The sequence below is a fragment of the Ursus arctos genome, unplaced genomic scaffold (genome assembly GCF_023065955.2).
Source record: "Ursus arctos isolate Adak ecotype North America unplaced genomic scaffold, UrsArc2.0 scaffold_20, whole genome shotgun sequence".
Classification (NCBI taxonomy): domain Eukaryota; kingdom Metazoa; phylum Chordata; class Mammalia; order Carnivora; family Ursidae; genus Ursus; species Ursus arctos.
The window spans coordinates 51,226,079-51,244,824 of NW_026622875.1; the positions used below are offsets into that span (position 1 = coordinate 51,226,079).

The 18,746-nt window shown below is 48.8% G+C and overlaps 1 protein-coding gene across 1 annotated transcript in view; it reads right to left on the bottom strand.

Moving 5' to 3' along the window:
• ITGA9 (integrin subunit alpha 9) overlaps positions 1–18,746 on the bottom strand; it is a 326,573-nt gene that overhangs the window by 265,284 nt on the left and 42,543 nt on the right. Inside the window, exons 6-11 of the mRNA XM_026496718.4 lie at positions 13,281–13,410; positions 10,705–10,790; positions 8,696–8,764; positions 4,231–4,368; positions 1,544–1,649; positions 247–341 (exon numbers count right to left, since the gene is read on the bottom strand). Coding sequence (XP_026352503.2) covers positions 247–341; positions 1,544–1,649; positions 4,231–4,368; positions 8,696–8,764; positions 10,705–10,790; positions 13,281–13,410 — 624 coding nt within the window. The remainder of the gene's footprint in view (positions 1–246; positions 342–1,543; positions 1,650–4,230; positions 4,369–8,695; positions 8,765–10,704; positions 10,791–13,280; positions 13,411–18,746) is intronic.

Here is an 18,746-nt window from a genome sequence, read left to right on the forward strand (position 1 = left end):
GGTGTGGATGTAATCCTTCACAGGCAGGATGCACCCGACTGTGAGCAAACCTGGGAGTCTCTGAATGTGTTTTTGTACTTAATAAGCAATACCAATGGTCTCTTTCACTGGAGGGTGGGAAGGTTGAAGGTAGAAACCATGTTGTGTTTTCCTCTGTACCCCAGGGTGTGGTACAGACTAAAGGTTCCCTACGTGTCTGTCAGATGAATGTATGGGCAGTTACCATGTCATTCTCACAGCAATTACCATTGAGTACTGAGGGACAATCCCGCCAGCATCGCCATGATAGATATAGACAGCCCCGGAGAAGTCGTCCTCCTTGGGTGCGCCAATGGCCACATCTAAGGGGAGAAAAACAGCTATGGGTTAGAAAGCCAGATGGAGTAATATAAGGAGTTTTCCTAATTCCTGCCATCATCTGGGTCCCTCCATACCAGAAATTTCTTGGTCGTTGGTTGTTCAGGCATTAAGCTAGACACACAATCTCTTAGCAGGGGGGGGAAAGGGGGTAGAAAGAAAATTATTGAAGCTGAGAAGGGTTTAGTTCCAGAAAACTTCCTACCTCATCCTCACAGAAAAAAGTCATTGACCCATCCAATAAAAGAAATGCAAACATAAACCACCCACCCGAATTTCTGTCAGGGGAATTCCATAAACTATGGTTATTGCATAACTGAGAAAGTCGACTCTGTTCCTGGAGAAGGGACTTCATAAAATGGCATTCACTTCCCAAAAAAACATCATTACCCTCACAAACTGACAGCCCCTGGAACAAAGCCGAGATCTTCCTGACTTTCTTCCCTTTGCTTCTGACAAAATTCATGTGTTTGCAGAAGTGAGGTCTAGGGTGAGGGGCACGTGCTCACATGACCTCAAGCCGGGATCCTCTCTGGCCAGGAGTGTGAGGGTATCAAAGGAGCCTGGATGTCTGGCCTGAGGCAAGAGCTGCCCCCTAGCCTGTCCTCCACCTCAGCCGTCCCCCTAGTGACACGGCTCCCACAGGTCCTGATGTCTGTCTACTGCGTATACAGTAAGAGGAGGTGGCACTGAACAGACCAGAGAGAGGAGCCAAGAGACTGTGAAGGAATCTGCAGTGCCGCTAGAACTTGACATCAGGTACAGACAGCCCCACCCTCTCAGCAGGGACATATTCAAGTCCATCTGCTTGCTGTCACTCTCAGGGCTGAAAAGGTCTAAGTCCCTCCTCACTCATTGTACTAACAACGCTGCAGAGCCTTAGAGGCTTAGACAGGAGCGCTGGTGGCAGGAGGAAGCTGGTTCAAACATGTCTGCAACAAGCAGCCCCAGTGGCCCAGCCCTAGGTTCCTCCGCACGGCAAACAGAGAGCCAAGAGGTCGGGGCTGCTGAGACGGTAGCACGCAAAGCAGAAGCGCAGTGTGCTCTGAGCCCAGCCCTGAATGTCTGTACAGAGAACATCTTCTCTGAGGGCTCCCCTGCCTGCAGGAGCCTTCCAAGTGGGCAGGCAGATCCAGGAACACCTGGTGCCAGGGCGAAGCCAGAGGGCAGGTGCGAGCTCACTGACCTGGGAACCCATCATCATCAAGGTCGCCTAGGCTGGCGATGCTCTCTCCAAAGTGTGCGTTGTAGGCACCATCACCGCTCAGGGCCAGCTGCTCCTCGAGGGCTCCCTGGGAAAAAGGATGGAGGAAAAAATGGAAAACAAAACAAAACCAGAACCAAAAAACCCCCAATAAAACTAAAGCTCTGAATGCCTCCCCCGGAGCACACCCATCGTCAGGAAACACCTGGGCAGAATCACGGTCACCCAAGCTTCTCTCTCCTGCTGGCAAAATGAGTCCCTTTCACCTGTGCAGCAGGAGGGTCTCCCACAGTCTGAGATGCCTTCTAGAGGGAAGGGGCTTCTCATGTTGGCCAGTGACTCCATCTCTCCCTTGTCCTGACACTCCATAAACCTACCTACCTACACACCTGTCGCCACAAAATCCTCTCAGCTGCCCCTACCTTTTGTTTCCCAAAGTGGTTTTACGTGGGCATGCATATTTCTATTTCTTCTCTCCTGTCCCACTTAGTACAAGGTTACAAAGCTGCTTTGCAAGGTGTATGTGATCAGTAATCTCGACAGAGTCATGGTTCAGAAAACCCAACACCCAGTAGAGTTCTTGGCCAGGGAAGGGGTGGGGATGCACAAAACTGTGCCCAGTATCGTGTGGCTCAGATTTGGATTTCTTGAGCAAACAGCACCCAACAGAGGGAGGGGATCAACGGTGTGTGGTGGCAGTAAAAGCCATCCGAGGATACCCACTCTACCCCAAATGACTGACATGTCAGTAGCAGACTATTAAAATATAATCTGAGATTTTGAGGCATAAAAACGTATAAACATGCCCCAGTGTAGAGGTTTTCTGGACCCACTGCACACCCACACGCCATCCCAGGGAGGGTCTGGCTTTAGATTGGACCTTATGATTCTCCCCACTTTACAGATGAGGAAACTGAGCCACTAATTTTAAGCTATTTGTCCACATCGCACAGGCTAGTAAGTGGAAAAAGCAAGATCCAGGTCCATTTAACTCCAAAGTCATCGTTTTTCCACTCCTCTGCACTACTTCATAATCATTAATCAGACAGGGTGAGGTTCAACAGATAGAATGCCCTGGTACTCAGGGTAGCCACACGGCATTAAGATACGTTGGCTGGGGGTTGGAGTGCGTGGGCACAGTGTGTCTGGGGGAATTCCCCTGCTCCCAGATTCCACACCCTGGTTTAGACACACTGTCGAGCTATTGTGCTGGTCACCTTCCTGCCTGACAAGTTCGTGCCTACATGAATGTTTCATTCTCCTACAAATACAGTAGCCGGTGGCTGCTGAACATCGCTGCTCTCATCTTCGTAACGACCACCTCATTTCTCCCCACACCTGCCTGTCCCTTTCCCTGGGATAACAACGGGGACACACATGCCAAGCGTCACTGCAACAGGTTCCAGGAAGTACGTTTGCTCCCAGGTTTTCGATCCACTTTCTCAAAGAGTTTGCAAGCATCCAAGAAAGCCCAAGGCTCTAACGTTCCCTGGCTCCTCTTCAAATGGCTTCGTTCCTTTGTGACATCTGCCCACCTATAGTTAAACACCACTGTCCCCTCCAATTGGATGAGTTATCAAACTAGGATAACTAGCATCTTCATCACTGCTTAAAAGTACACTTTTTTTCTATTTTTTTATTTTTACTATGAACGTATTACATTCTTGCTCTTTGGATAAAGATAAAACTAAAAATCTACCCAAGCCTTACCACCCACCGAGATTTGTTATGAACATTCTCCATGTATTTTGTATATTTTTAAAGGTTCTTTGTATAGGCAGTTTTTATCCTGCTTTTCACTGATTACCTCATAAGCGTTTTCTCATGCTTGGTGACAAAACTGATGCATTTAACTCTCTTGTTGGACATTCTTAATTCTAGATGCTGAACAGATTCTGCTTTCTCATCAGTCTCCCGCCCCACTGGTGCATTGCCCTCCCTCCCGCCCCGGTCCCCATCCCCTCACTGAGCTGCAGAGGGGCAGAGGCATCTTCCTGACGCCATCGCACCCCTTTCACGGTTCTGCAGGATAAGGGAAATCGTGATCACAGCCCTCGGCCACTGCACTGGCCCCCACCCAACCCCCAGAACTAAGTGGTCCTGCTGCCCCAGGCCTCAACCCACTTGCCCAGCTCCAAGCCCACCCCCACATGTTGCCTAACTCCTACTCCTTCAAGACTCTCCCCAGCCATTGCGCCCTCCAGGAGGCTGCTCGGCTGCCCTGGGCACACTGTGTACATACTTCCAGGCAGGCAGCACAACTCCCAGGAGCCAGCTGGGCTGGGTTCAAATTCCAGCCCACTGCTTCTAGCTATGTGCCGCAGGCCTCGTTTTTTTAATCTGAAAAACGAGGACCCCCAATACCATGTGCACATTACGTGGAAATCATTTACAGAAAACAGGAGGAACAATTTCAAGTACAGAATAAACACTCAAAATCAAACAAGAGACATTACGATTTTTCTCAACCCCTACATGTCTGCAGTGACAACACTGTGTCCGGCTTTTCATTAATGGCATGCTGAGCTTTCTGAAGGTAGGAAGCTGTCTTTTCTCCTCCTCTGGGTAACGCGGCCCAGCGCATGGCCCGGCGTGGCGTTGGGTCACCCCTCGCTGGACAGATGTCCCTCTCCCACACCCGTCCACCTGGTACCCAGCAGTGTACTCACATTTCCTCTGTTGATGTAGACGGTGACCTGCCCCTCATCCCTGATCTCAGAGAACATGGGGGCCCCCACCAGCAGGTCAGAGAGGCCATCCGCGTTCAGGTCAACTGCGCATAAGGAGGAGCCGAAGTAAGAGCCCATCTGCAACCAAGTCGAGTTGCAACAAAGCGTTCAGTGTCTGCCCTCACACAGGAGGCCCTCACTTTCCTCTAGCCCACTGCTTTAGAAACTCCTGCCCCCAAGCTGTGAAGGCTGTGCTGCCCCATAAGCCAGAAGGCCTGGGCCAGTGGTGAAATGCCTGTGCCCATCAGACCAAAGCTAACTGGCTCAGAGTCTCCCTCCTTGGAGTCCTACCAAGGGGGAAACAAGTGGACCAACCCCAGGAGAATAAGGTATGGTTTTTAAAAACACAAGCCAAGGTTACAAAACAGGTTACAACCATAGTGAAAGTGCCTCCTATAACAGACATTTGACAGGGCTAACGAAGTAAGAATATGAAATTTCATAACACAAGGCAAGCGTGAAAATAAACGCTACATGGAGAAATAGATTACCCTCTCCCAGGCCTGCACAGAGCTAAACCTAACCAGGAAGGCATGAACTCAAGTGACAGGAAAAGGCACTGTGACTAAGACTATGTAACAGGTAAGGGAACACGGCCAGGTTCCACTCGTTCTTTTTGAATCAGAGCTTAATCCAATGCCTATTATCGTAAATCAGGGGTCCCAAACCCAAACGCTAATGGGATCCAGGCAGGTGACAGAACAGGTATAAGAAAAAAACAAGTAACACTGTAAGTATGCTCACAGGTCGCAAGTGACGCTTGGCTTCAGTGTCTAACAAGCAATAGGGAGTGGTAGGGACTGTGGCAAACTGGGACTCACAGAGCCAGCTACCAGAGCCGCTCCTACCCAACCGCAGTCCACTGCTGCCATGAGGGAGGCCGACTCAGGGACACCAACCTTCCCGCTTTTCAAGAGAAGCCAAAATCTAAAATTTTATTTGAGGTGGCTCTTTCTAAAATGCAAGCAACTTGTTCACAATAAAAACGAAGAAACAAACACAGCGGGCAGGCCAAACAAAAAGTTTTACAGGCTGCATCCTTTCCAAAGGCTGCCAGTTTGCAACCTCTGTTGGAAAGAAAAAAAAAAAAAGGCCATTCTTCCATTCTTTTAAAATAAATGTTTTCAGATAAAAGGCGTCTGGTTCTGCTGATGGGAACAAGTGTTTTCTTTCGGAGCTGGTGTTTGTTGGCGGCTGCCCCAGGGAGTGTGAGAGCAGTGGAGGGCACTCTGGTCCATTTCCTGCAGTGAACCGGGGGACAGGAGCCCCTCCCCAGTCACACGCCACTTGTGCTCAATGTACCCCACCCTGCCACCACCCATTCCCAAAGGAGAAAGGTGTGGGCAACGCTTGGATTCACAGCAGAGACCAAGTTGCCAGTCACTAATTCAGTGGCCTTGCCGATCTATCTGGACTTCAGTAAAACAAACAAACAAACAAACAAACAAGCTGGTGAGACCCACACAAGGCCCCGAGAACCAAAGCTGCTGGCTGTTCTCTCTGGCTGAGCCCCAGGAGAACTATTTGTTTCATTCCAATGGGCTATTTAACTTGGCATCTTCATTGGTGTTCAATCAGAAATCCCTGAACGTGAAGTTTCCTAAGTTTTGACATGCAAACACTTCAGATACCCCGCTAACGCAATAAAACTCCTATATGAGGCAATGACACGCTGTGTGTGTGTGTGTGTGTGTGTGTGTGTGTGTGTGTGTGTGTGTGGAGGGGTGCTCCTTGATCAGAGCTCTCCCATCAGCCTAGAAATGCAGGGACGTGTGTCTATTAACATCTGGATTGTGCACATACTGATCATTTCTTAGATGTACTGTATGAAGGATGTCAGCCACCAAAAACTGGAACTGTTCGGTTTTGTTGTTTTGTTTTTCTTATGGTAAGGCCAGGGGACAGGACTACCTGACCAAATTCTGGCCAGACAAAAGCAGAAGCGGACCAGTGGTGGACTGAGTCAGAGCCCTCCCATGTGTGTGTGGCTCCGGACAAAGGGGTAAAGAGACATCCTTTGAAAGCCTGGGGTCATGTCCTTTCCCTCTGAAATAATGGAGAAGTCAGAGAGACTAGAATTTCCCATTTCTTCTGGCAAAAAGCAGAATAAGATGTAGAAAGAGGGTAATGGTCTTTTTCAAAATCAGAACCCTGATGATGGGGGTAAAGCTAGAAGCCAGAGACACAGGAGGGCAAGAGTGGGTGTGGCACGAGGAAGGAGTGACTCTAGCTAGGATCGTGCAGAGTGAGGGTGTGGCGTGGCCACGAAGCTGGCCGGTGAAACATCTGGCCTTTCAGTGCCCTCCCTCCCAGGGAGCCCCAATACCTACAGGGACATTCAAGCAGACACACAAGCCAGTCTGTCCTGGGACTCTCAGTCACGGAGCCCTCAGGAAGCGGGCACAAGTGTCTTCTCAAATGTTTACCTCTCCCACCATCCACTCTTAAATCTGTTGTCCCAAACCTGACTGTGATCTGTCACAGATGGGTGGCCGTGTAAGTTGCCATCTGCCCCGGGAGGCTTTTGAGAAGGAGGGGGCACAATTATAGGCTGTTAATTAAGCCAGGATGACTGGCGTTAACTGGCTCTGCCCTGGGCACAGGCAGCAGGTGATGGGGGGGGGGGCAGAGGCAGCAGGTGCAGAGACACAGGTGGAAATGACTTGAAGATACTCTGAAAACTGGGTGACAGGTGTGCTCCTGCTCTGCATGTCACTTCAGAGTCCTTACATAGTAGTTACATGGGGTGATGGATGTGAGCTCACCATGTATGCACGGGCCAAATCATTGTGTTGAACACCTTGAGCTCACCCAACGCTATATGTCAATTATATCTCAATAAGGGGAGGGCACCTTTCATTTCATGCTGTCAAGCCCAGGTTCGTTTGAAGGAGAGGGGTGGGAGTCTGGGTTTCCCACACGAGGCACACTCACCCGTTTGTTTTATTTTTTTTCTTTTTAAGAAAGAACTAAAATGTTAGACTTAGGAGCATTCACACCCTACTTGCTCTTTGGGGCTCTTTCAAATGGCACTGTGTTATTTCTTGTCTAACTGTCCAAGGTGCTTGGAAAACCTTTTTTGCAGAATTGCTTACAGTCCTTTTCCAGTGTGACTGCTTTGGGGTTTTGGAAATGTTAAAATAACACAGGCCAGTGCAGTTCCCAGGGGAATGAGGAGCTGTTCTCAGGGAAAACTTCACAAAACTGATTTGGTGATGCATTTTTTTAATTGAAAAGATTATGACAATTCTCTACTAAATACACACATTAAGGTTGTTAAAGTTGAAAAAAAAATTCTACCTGTGAGCGGAATTTGGGGAAGTGAGGATACGCACCGTCAGAACAGTGCGTAATGGCGTCAGGCTTTTGTAGAGCAGGTCTAACCCACAGTGGGACCTAAACTGGGCTGCGGCATGTGGCCCGCCCACAGAGAAAACAGTCATCTTCCCCCTTTTCTTAGGGTGGTGGGACGTAAAACCACCTTCCACATTTTCCTACCTCCTGGAATCTCCCTCCCAAGCCCCAGGAGTCCTGTACTTCTTCCCAGAGCCCACTAAGGCCTCCACACCAAGGCAAGCCTCCAGAGTATCCCTTGGTCTCCAACCAAAATGTGTATCCCAAGATGAGCCAATCTCCCTAAATGATCCTGCTGGTCTGAGCCACACTAAGGTGTGCAAGACGGACAAGCCCACGAAAACGTGGCTTATGAATCAGAGACTCTCTACTGACTTCATCCCAGACTATGGTGCAGCGTAACAGAAACGTGCAGGAAATGGAGAGAGGATTAGGGCCAGGACGAAGACAAGATAACGCACGCAGATAAACCTGCCCAAGGCAGCCTTCCCAAGCCATTTCTATTTCAAGGTTCTCAAAGGAGCTGAGTGACTTCTGTTTGGTTTCTCTTTGTGTGGCAATGGTGGTGGGGGCTCAGGATGAGAGGATGAGGGTGGCGCTGGGCCAGGGACACAGGGAGAGTGAGAGCCAATTGCCTGCATGCCTACTGAGTTAGGTTTCATGGGTTTGTTACTGTACTTGACTGCGTCTGATCTCTCTGGGGTGTCGATGTGTAGGTATAAGAGAGAGGCAGATGGAGGGTTATAAAAGGCAGACACACACAGCAAGTCGTAATTCTGAGGACTATCTGAACTATGGAAATCCTTTTCGAACTCTGTGATGTAACTGGTCATGTCCAAACTCATCTTGCTACCTGTGCCCTACAATGAGCGTGAATTCCACAGTCCGCAGGATACACACAATGCTGGGGAGGTTAAGGCAGCTGCATGCGGGGTCGCCGCAAACGTAGGGCACGGATAGGGCCTCTACACCAATTTTCTAAGAAGTGAACTGATTCCCACAGGATGACATCTCACAAGCAAAAAGAAGACACCAGTATCCAGAATCTCACCTTTTTACCTGATGCCTGAAAAATCTTAATTAAGGTGCCCGATCTTCGATCAGCTCTAAAAATATAAACCTATGGAATGAAAAAAAAATCTAGTTAAGATAGAAGCCCTGACCAAAATACTGACCAGCATCTTCCTGAGAGTCCTATTTAGATCAAGGCCAACCAGGCACATGGCTTAAGCTGGCTGATAATAAAGAAGTCAGTGTTCCCTGCACGTTACCAACTCTGCAAAAAAGAGTGTCCTTCAATCCGAGGTACATGCATCTCTACCACAAAGAGGATCATTGATGGGGAACGTCCCAAATGACAGGACTACAGAAGCTCTTTTCCAAGTTGCATCTTATAGCAATAACATCCTGTGAGAACCAGGGGAGGGGACCCTCCTGTGGGGTAAGAAGCCACCACGCTAGTAAGAATGTGTTTGTGCCCTGACACCAGAAATGAATAATCCTGCAGGCCAGAGGTCTAGTCTAGGGTCCCCGGGGAATGGGACAGTCGGCGACTGTGTCAACTACAACCGGTTTTCCCAGCACCTCTGAAAGGTGCATTGTCAGATTCTTTGTTGTTAGCTGAATCCAGGATATTCTCTGTCTGGTTCTATCAGTTACAAATACTGTTCTTATCCTAAGACTTGACTATCTTAAGACTATCGCAAACATCTGCAGAGAACACAATGCAATCAGATCAAAGTTTGTGTTCCTGGTGAGAAAAGGAAGCATTGAAGCATCCGCATGGCTGTGAGCCGGGAGGCAGGCAGGCCCTGTTAGCAACACTACAGAGAAGGCTGCACACACGCACGCAGCTTCTTCCCCCGACAACATTATCAGTGTGGGGACGGCTCTCGGTGCTTCTTCCCTCTACCATGTAGAGGAATTCATGTGACCCTAAAGGACCCACCTCCTTCCTGACATTATCAGAGTTGATCTGCATGCCTCCACCCACTCGGTGCCCTGTGCTTTTATCTGGTTTCATTCTCCGAGATCCTTTCTCCCTAGCACCAGTGTCAGCAGGGAGGCACAAGTTCCAGAAATGAGAGTTGAGGCTCCTAACTCCAGCCTGGGAGGATCCAGGGACATGACCCTCGTGATGTACCAGTCAAGCCCAGTCAGCTGACCAGACTGACATGTTGGCTCAAGGCTCCAATGGACAGTGGTCTTGGCCCATCATCTGGGCCTCTCTAAAATCCAGACCCCACTTCTCTGAGCCCCTGGAGATATGGCCATACTCCATCCTAGGTCCACCCCATGGGCTCAGGTCCAAAGATCATTCCCTTGTTCAGATTTTTCTATGGAGTTAAAAATGCACGTTCTTGACTCATGCAGACCTACCCAACCTAGATTTCCTGTACACTGGAGCTAAACAATCAGCAAGCGTAGTTGTTCATACTCTCGGCCCCATAGAGGCCACAATTCCTAAAGGGACCAGACAGCCCTAGATCCATGGGGTATTTCCTATACTCTGGGCAGATCCTTTAGGAAATCTGACCCATAGATTCCCAGTACAGCCATTGGACTGAACCAGTCTTGGCTCTAAAACACTGGGGAAATAAGTATGACAATCTAGGCCCCAAGACAAATAAATAAAGTCCCAAAGATACTGGGACTAAACCCAGCTCTATTAAGTCAAAGTCGAAATTGGAAAGGGCTTGGCAGAGCGGAGAATTTAAAGCTGAATAGTACTGGACACCATTCCTTTGGAGGACGCCATGATGCCAAGGGTCAGTCTTAAAAATCTCACACACAGAGTCAGCTGCCAAACACAGTGGAGATGAGAACATGAAGAGAATGGAGAGTTCTGGGGGTAGCATGCACTCTCTGATTAAGCTTTCAAAATACACTCTCAAAAGCCACTGGAAGGAAACTGATGGAAACTCCTCATTACTTCATCATTTATCTGCCAGCCACCCAGCAGAATGTTCAGATCAAATAAGTGACAAATCTCCACACCAGGGGCAGCACGCTCACCCCTGGTGTCTGACCCCATGCCATTCCACAGACTTTTCTCCTCACCTTCCCGATGCCTTCATCCTGGGGGGCACCTCCTACCACATCGGTGGTGGACGGGCGAGAGAAGGAGCCAGCCGTCACTGCATAGCCTGTAAAAGGGTGGGCATCGACCGAGGAGAGGATGAGAGAGGGTAGGGAAGAAAAGATCCATCTGAGGAAAAAGGGTCTCCAGCATCCCTTATCTGGATTGTTATGACCCAGCTATTCTCGGAACATAACCTCCCAGGGAACGAATGACATCTGTCAGTCTTCTCATGCTGAAATGGCTCATCTCACAAAAAGTCAGGTTCACAAAAACATCGGGGCAGGAAAGAGTGTTTTCTGAGGGTCCTCTTTAAAACAAGTACTGTGCTAAATACTTTCTATCTGTTTTTTCTTTTTGAGATCTAATTTTCATACATCTGAAGTGTAGAACTCAATGAAAGTGTCCACATGTACACAGCCATGCCATCACCACCCAGAGTAAAATATAAGTACAGAACCCAAACTAGAAGGTGCCCTCCTACCCTTTCAAGTCCCTACAGGCAGCCACTATTCTCTATCACTATATGTTAGGTTTACCCATTCTAGAACTTCACTCAATATAACACCTGTGACACTCATCCATGCTGAGTATAATAGCAGACGTTTCCTTTTACTGTGGAGAAACGGTCTACTGCATGAGGAGATCAGGATATCTTTATCCTACTGCTGGGCATCTGGGTTGTTCCCAGCTGTTCCAGCTTTACTATGAATAAAGCTGCTGTGAACATCCCTAGGCATGTCTTTGGACGCCAACAAATTTTAATCTCACAATGTTATGAGGAAGGCATGATTATTTCTTCCATTTTACAGATGTAGGAACTGAGACTAAACATGGTTAGGTAACATGCCCCAGATAACACAGCAAGATTCAAATCCAATCTGTGTGTCTCCAAAGCCTCTGTTGTTAACCACTGTACCATCTTCCCTCCTTAGAGAAGGCAGAAAGAAGCTGATGGTAGGGGGGTCGGTATGGATGAGAAAAGAATCTGGATGCAAAAGGAATCTAGAAACAAAAGTAAAAGTTGTCTGAGCTTAGTCTAAATGTCTCCTGCTTATTGAGAACCTTGTGGGCAGGCTTAAAGTTCTCCTTTAGCCAACAAAAACCCTTATGGGTGGCCATATATTCCCCAAACCTTGTCTTCACCTTCAAAGCCCAATGCTGTGATCACAAGCTGTTTGGATTTTGTGATGACGCCATATTGTGATCAATTCTTATTGACCCTGTAGCCTGACCACGTTACCTAAAAGCATTATGAGTGATAGCAAAGCCTCGGGTGACCTTGAAAGCCCTGCAGCAATAAGGGTCTCTGGTACACAGGGACAACCCACCACCCCTCAAGTTCAAAGGACCTATCCTGAACCTAAAGCCACACCCAAACCATGTTATCTGCTGCCTTCTAAGTGTGTGTCAGGTCTCCCTGCTGCGCACGAGGCACTCTATCAAGTCCTGGAAATGTCAGGCCAAACCCCCACCTCTGAGGCGCTCCCAGGTGAGCGAGGGCTCCATACTAGAGGTCAGTGCTGTCTCCACCGCACATACTCAGGAGGCAGCTCCACATTTAGACTCTGGGCTCAGAAACCACGGGTTTAAGCCCCCATCCTGCTATTTACAAGCCATGTGACCTCGGCAAGTTATGTACTTCTTTGTGCCTCAGTTTCTTTGCCTCTGAAACGTGGGTAATGGTAGTTGCCTCATAATGTTTCAGGAATGAAAAGAAGTAGTATCCAGAATAATAGCATTCAGAGCATGAACTAAGGAAAAGAGCCACGCAAAATCTTCAGGTCCACAAGCAAAGACAGCCTGTCTCTGTACCTCAATAGGGCCAGTGTCATGTTGCCTGGTGGCTGTTAAGTTGTATCTATTTTCTTTCTAGACGGTTGAAAGAGTTGAGAAAATAGGAGCAATTTTTCTAAGCCTGTGATTAACCTTCAGCATTATGCTGCCACCCATCATGCTAATTTCTGGTTCTTATTATTTCTTTTTTTTTTAAGATTTTATTTATTTATTTGACAGAGAGAGCACAAGCAGGGGGACGGCAGGCCGAGAGAGAGGGAGAAGCAGGCTCTCCGCTCAGCAGGGAGCCCCACACGGGGCTCGATCCCTAGCCTGGGTTCATGACCTGAGCTGAAGGCAGACGCCCAACTGACTGAGCCACCCAGGCATGCCCAGTTCTTATTATTTCTATTTGCAACTGGTGTGACCAGGAAGCAGAGGCCACAGCCAAAGAAATGCCATGGAAAACCCGGATTCTACTGCGCTCATTTTGTATCTGAACTTAAGTAACTGCTCAAATAAGAAAAACATTTTGCTTCCTTGGAGGTTCAAATGTCCGCTCTGTAATTAAATCACAGTTTTAATTCAGACCCCTCCTTTGTTCTCTACCTGCCGGGTGTGAGGCTCGATGAAAGTGTCCCGGCTAAGAGCGTACCTAATTAGAACAATAGACGTGAAAGCCAACAAACTCTTCTTTTCAGCAGTAAAGCAACAGTTTGCGGGCCAGGGGAGAACCGCTCCCATTTCCCCTTCTTACCTGTCACGTCCCTAAGCTACTCACCCAGGTAAGTGTACCGCCTGTTCATGATCGCTTCGTCGTTCAGTTTGAAATAGGTGTTGTCCGTAAGGTTCAGCACTTTGACTGTCCCGGCCCAATAAAATGACCCTGGGGCGCCCATCACCACCAGCTCCTACCGAAGAGAAACCCAAAGGTAAATAAACAGGGAAGGAAGCTGAGGAGGGAGCAGGTGGTACCACAGCCAACAACTCGAAGATACCTCACAACAAGGATTTCTCCAGCTGAGCAACAAAACCTACCGCACCACATTCCCGGGTGTTACAGAATCCATCATACCCGCGGGGTCCTCAGGAACAAAGACAGGGATAACTGAGCAAGGTGACAGAATGAGGAACATACCAGGTCGCTACGCTACCCAAGGATAAGCTCATGCGTATTTCCTCACCTTCACAACAGGGTCAAACGAGGAAATGACAAACATCGCACATTGTCCTAAATCGCAGAATTCCAGGAAACAGTGCTCATGAAAAGACACCACCCCCTCACCCAGCCTGGCCCCCAATCCCACCTGCCCCATACAGAGCAAGGAGAAAACAATGACCAGAAGCATCTTTGCAAAAAACCGTGCATTAACAGTCCAAGGAAATCCCCCCGAGTCCTCACTCAGGACGCTCCTCTCAAGAATGGCTGAAAGCTTGCTTTTGTGGCCACTGTGGCCCATTGCAAACTCACAACAAAATCAAGAGAGCAGAGAGGCACACTAAGGGAAGGACAGAGACCCTTGACAGCAAGAGACAGCACTGCTATTAAAAAACAGACCCAGAGGGGCGCCTGGGTGGCCCAGTCAGTTAAGCGTCCAATTCTTGGTTTCAGCTCAGATCATGATCTCATGGGTCATGGGATCTAGCACTGCACTGAGCCCTTGGGATCCATGCTCAGGGGGGAGTCTGCTTGAGATTCTCTCCCTCTGCCCCTCTTCCCACTCACATGTGTGTGCTTTCTCTCTCCCTAAAATAAATAAATAAATCTTAAAAAAAAAAAAAAAAAGACCAGAAACACAAAGACACAGTGGTCTCCAGCATTTGCATTACGGGCAAATGGCCCTGCACCCTCAACAGGGCCAACGGCTGGTTTGTGCTCCAAAGCCATCTAATGAGCAATACTGATGAGAATTCCAAGTGCTCCCAAATGACGCACCTACCTAAGGAAGTCAGCACGGATAACTACATGGCTTCACCCACAAGAACAGGCATTGTCACTGGGGTAAAGAAAGTTGGAAATGATCTAAGGGTACCTGGGTGCTCAGTTGCTTAAGCGTCTGCCTCTGGCTCAGGTCATGATCCCAGGGTCCTGGGATCAAGTCCTGCTTTGGGCTCCCTGCTCAGCGGGGTGTCTGCTTCTCCCTCTCCCTTTGCCCCCCCCCACCGTGTGTGTGTGTGTGTGTGTGTGTGTGTGTGTGCACTCTCTCTCATGCCCTCTCTCAAGTAAATAAGTAAAATCTTAAAAAAAGAAAGAAAGAAAAAAAAGAAAAGAAAAAAGAAAAGAAAAGAAAGTTGGAAATGATCTAAACATCTAACAGCTGGGATCCTAAATCATGGTACACCCATTCAACAGAATCCAGCAGCGGTAAAAATGCTTTAGATGTAACAGCACCGAGACAGGGCCGCAAAGTGCTGAGTTAAACAGGCCAAACAATATGTATACTCCGATCACATTTTATAAAAGGAAAAAAAAATGTGTACAGACAGACGAAACAGAAACCAGAAGGAGAAGCCCTAAACATTTATGGTTTTTTTCCACTGGGTGACACGATTACAGGAATCCCTCCCCTCCCCTCCCCTCCCCTCCCTTCTTCTGTCACTCTGTCTCTTTCTCTGTGTCTCTGTCTCTCTCTCATCCCTAAAATTTATTTTGTGTTTTTCAAAATTCTACTTTTTTACTTTTTTAGATTTTATTTATTAATTTGAGAGAGAGTGTGTGCACAAGTTGGGGGGAGGGGCAGAGGAAGAAGCATACTCCCCACTGAGCAGGGAGCCTGATGCAGGACTCGATCCCAGGACCCTCGGATCATGACCTGAGCCAAAGGCAGACGCTTAAACAACTGAGCCACCCAGCACCCAAGTGTTTTTCAAAATTCTAGAACAATGACTAAACACTGAGAAGAAAGTCACCTCAGAAAACGCACAACATGTTCAAAATGGAGCACACTCTGTGTGGAAGCCGCGCTGAGGGGAGGTGCCCACGGGCTACTGCATCCACTAGATGACCCTGGCTGAGGCTTTCATTCCTTCCTTCCCCAACAGGGAATCCCTTCTTTTGATTATATTTCCCAAAGTACCTACACTGCAATAAGAAACAATTAAAATTATTTTCCTAACACAATCATTAATTTTTCATTCAGTAATATTAAGCACCTACTACTATCATGTATGAAAGCTTATACTAGATACACAAATCAAAGAAGTCCCCTTGTATGACAATCCCAGGGGAAGGCAATGTGGAAATATACAAAATATTTTAGAAAAAAACTCTATCCAAAGGGTTCAAATAAAGCCAATCTCAGGGGAACCCCCTCAGCTGTACACAAACCCCAAAGGTGCAGGCTGTGCAGACAGTGGATGCTAGACACAGCAATGTCATCGAGGCTCTCAGTGCCCAAACACACCCACCCCTCCCTTGGCTCTTCGAGTTCTATTTCAGAAACATCCTTCCAGGTTGACCCCTCTCTGGAGAGCTGGCCTCACCACTGTCAGAAGCTGCTGCTTTCCAACAAGTCCCTGAAGGCTAGATCTTGCTATAAGGCTCCTGAGTTTCTGATGACAATTCATAAAGTCACACTGAATTCCCACAGAGCAAAAGTCAGAACAACCTAGAGCCATCTAAAGAGAACGAGAAGAAGAAAGAGCGCATGGGCAGGAGAGCCAGGTACGACCGTGGTGGCAATAGGGCAATGCTTTGAACAAGGCGTGTGCTGAGGTCCATTTGGAAAAGAACTTTAAACAGTAGGGTGTGAGCACAGACAGAAGACAAGCCACCATATCCTGCCTCAATGGCATGTTGCTGGTGATTCAGGAAGGTGGAGACCAGGAAAGACTGTGGAGAAACACCGCATTCAGGTTCTGCGGTCCTAGCCACCTCCAAGGGAGCTGTTGATAAGTCGGACACTCTGAGGCATCTCACTGTTTTATAAAAACATATCACTTCCTGCACTCAGAACTCATCACTGAAAAAACACAGGAGGTGAGTGCATTCATTCACTCCTGCCCCTATTCTCATCTGTTCTGTGTAAGGCACTGTGCCACTTCTAGAAGGAGCATTAGACAAATGACCAGTTCCTCAGAGGAGAAAGACTTCTTCCTTGGCCTTGAGCTCAGAAAGGAATTTGGAATCCAGTGTCTAAACACACAGGGCATGGGAGAACAGAATGACCCTTGGCCTCGATACCAGTGGTACACAGCACATAGAGAGCTTTCTCCACCTGCAGCTCTTCATAAGCCAAAGCCCCGAGCATCACCAGAGATGCATAAGGCTCTCTGGGACACCAGGCGGTAGACACATTGTTTTCTGATGATTTAAATCAATCCAGCATAAAAATTGAGAGCTGTATGTCTAACACATCCCCACACCTGCTCTCTCAAACATCACAAAGAGAAGACAAGGTAATCTCTCCTCAGAAACCTTTAAACCAAAGCTCTTGTCTGTCTTCCTCCTCCTCCTCTTCACGCTCATGCCTCCTTCTCCCTTGGTTCAAACTAAAACACCTGAGGTTGAGCCTGGGACCTGCAGGGCTGGGGCTGGGGCAGCAGAGGGGCAAGAAAGCAGTGTCTTCCTGGAATTCTCTGTATTGGTTTTCCCATTCACTAGGGATGATGCCTGGGCCCTTTTGGTACTGTTTACCAGTGCCAGGAAAATGGCGTCAGGGCTTAGCTCCCCACCACCCAGGAATAGCCAATGCAAATGGCACAGAGAAACTCAAGCTTCTCTGCAAGCCAAAGGCCACACTACCTAACTCCCATGTGGGCTCTCTTCCATAAACAGTGTGGGCCTTTTCCCAAGGTGCATTTATTAGCAGAACCTCCAGAGGCACGGAGGAGTGTAGGTGTGCCTGAGAAGCCGTGGACTTTTTTCTCTGCGTACTGCTGCAAGCTGGCATGAGTGGGGGAGGGGGGCAGAGGGGCACTCAGGATCTACAATAGAAGTCTGCACCCCAGACTTCTACTCAGATGTCTTCAGGCTCCCACGGCAGTGCTCCAAAGCTGGCGGGTTGGTCCATGACTTCTCTTGCTACTCACAAGTATCTGTCTCTGTCACCCTAGGCTACAAAAATAAAGTTCCCAGGAAGCTCTCCTTTATCCTCAGTGACAGGCGAAAACTCACGTGGCAACCGTAGTTCAAACAGCTTTGGCAACCCCTGGGTCACAGACCTTCAGGTCAAGCGGGCACCTCAGGCCAGAGTACTTGGGGGCCACATGGCCGTGTTCGGAAGGCCACAGAAGCACATCCAGCTTGTGAGGTAGCTGCCTGCCCTGTGCAGGGACAGCCCAGCCCCCAGCAAGAGCCAGCCCAAGTAACGGGGTCAGCAGGAGGGCGGGGTGGGGGAGAAGAGCTGCCTGACCCCTTCAACCACATTTCCTGCTCAGCCTCCAACAGCTGAAGTTCCAGAAACAAGAGAGGCAGTGAGTTCAAAGACCTCCTGTTTAAGGAGGCCAAAGCCCAGGGCAGCCAGGGGACAGTGGCCGGGTCAGAGGACTAAGCCTCCCACTCGCTCACCCCACAACCCCCATCCACGCACCATTGCCCCACTGCTGTCTGCCCAGCCAGCACACGCTGAGGCCTCACGGTTCCCAGAACCTGGAGTTTCAATAGGTCCTCTTGTCCTTCTGGTCACCTGGAGCTTGCACAGCCCCATGGGCTGCCCTCCACCCCTGCCCTTTCTGCTCTTCCCACCAAGCCCTCCTTCCACCCAACCCAATGCCCTGTCTTCCCTGACCTTCCACCTGGTGAGACCATAATGACACTCCCTCCCTGGGAACTCTTTCTCTCCCTTAGTTCTCCATCAACATCTCTGATGAATTCTCATTTCTGCAATGAGTCTACTTTTTCTCCTCCCACTGTTGAAAGGAGGCGTCCTCCCCCCCACCCCACCCCGAGCTCCATGCTGAGCACACCCAGCCCCCTCAGAGAGGTGCTAGGAATGACCAAACCAAAGTTTCCTACTCAGGTTGAGTTCTGGTCCCTGTATCCAAGTATCTTCTAAAAACACCTATGAGTGTCCCATCCATCGCCTCACACCGCATGTGCTGAAAGCAGGCCCATCTGTTTACCTCCCCCAGTGGTTCTTCTCTAGGCAGCCTTCTTCCCACTGGGTACCACTGTTCTCCAGAACCCTGCCTCCTACTTCCTCCACCCCACAGGCCTCTGGCCACCCAGCCCACTGATACCGCCTTAATATTCTCCAATTCCCCTGGTCATTTTTTTTATTCCTGCCCTGTTGTTTTGTAGCTGGAC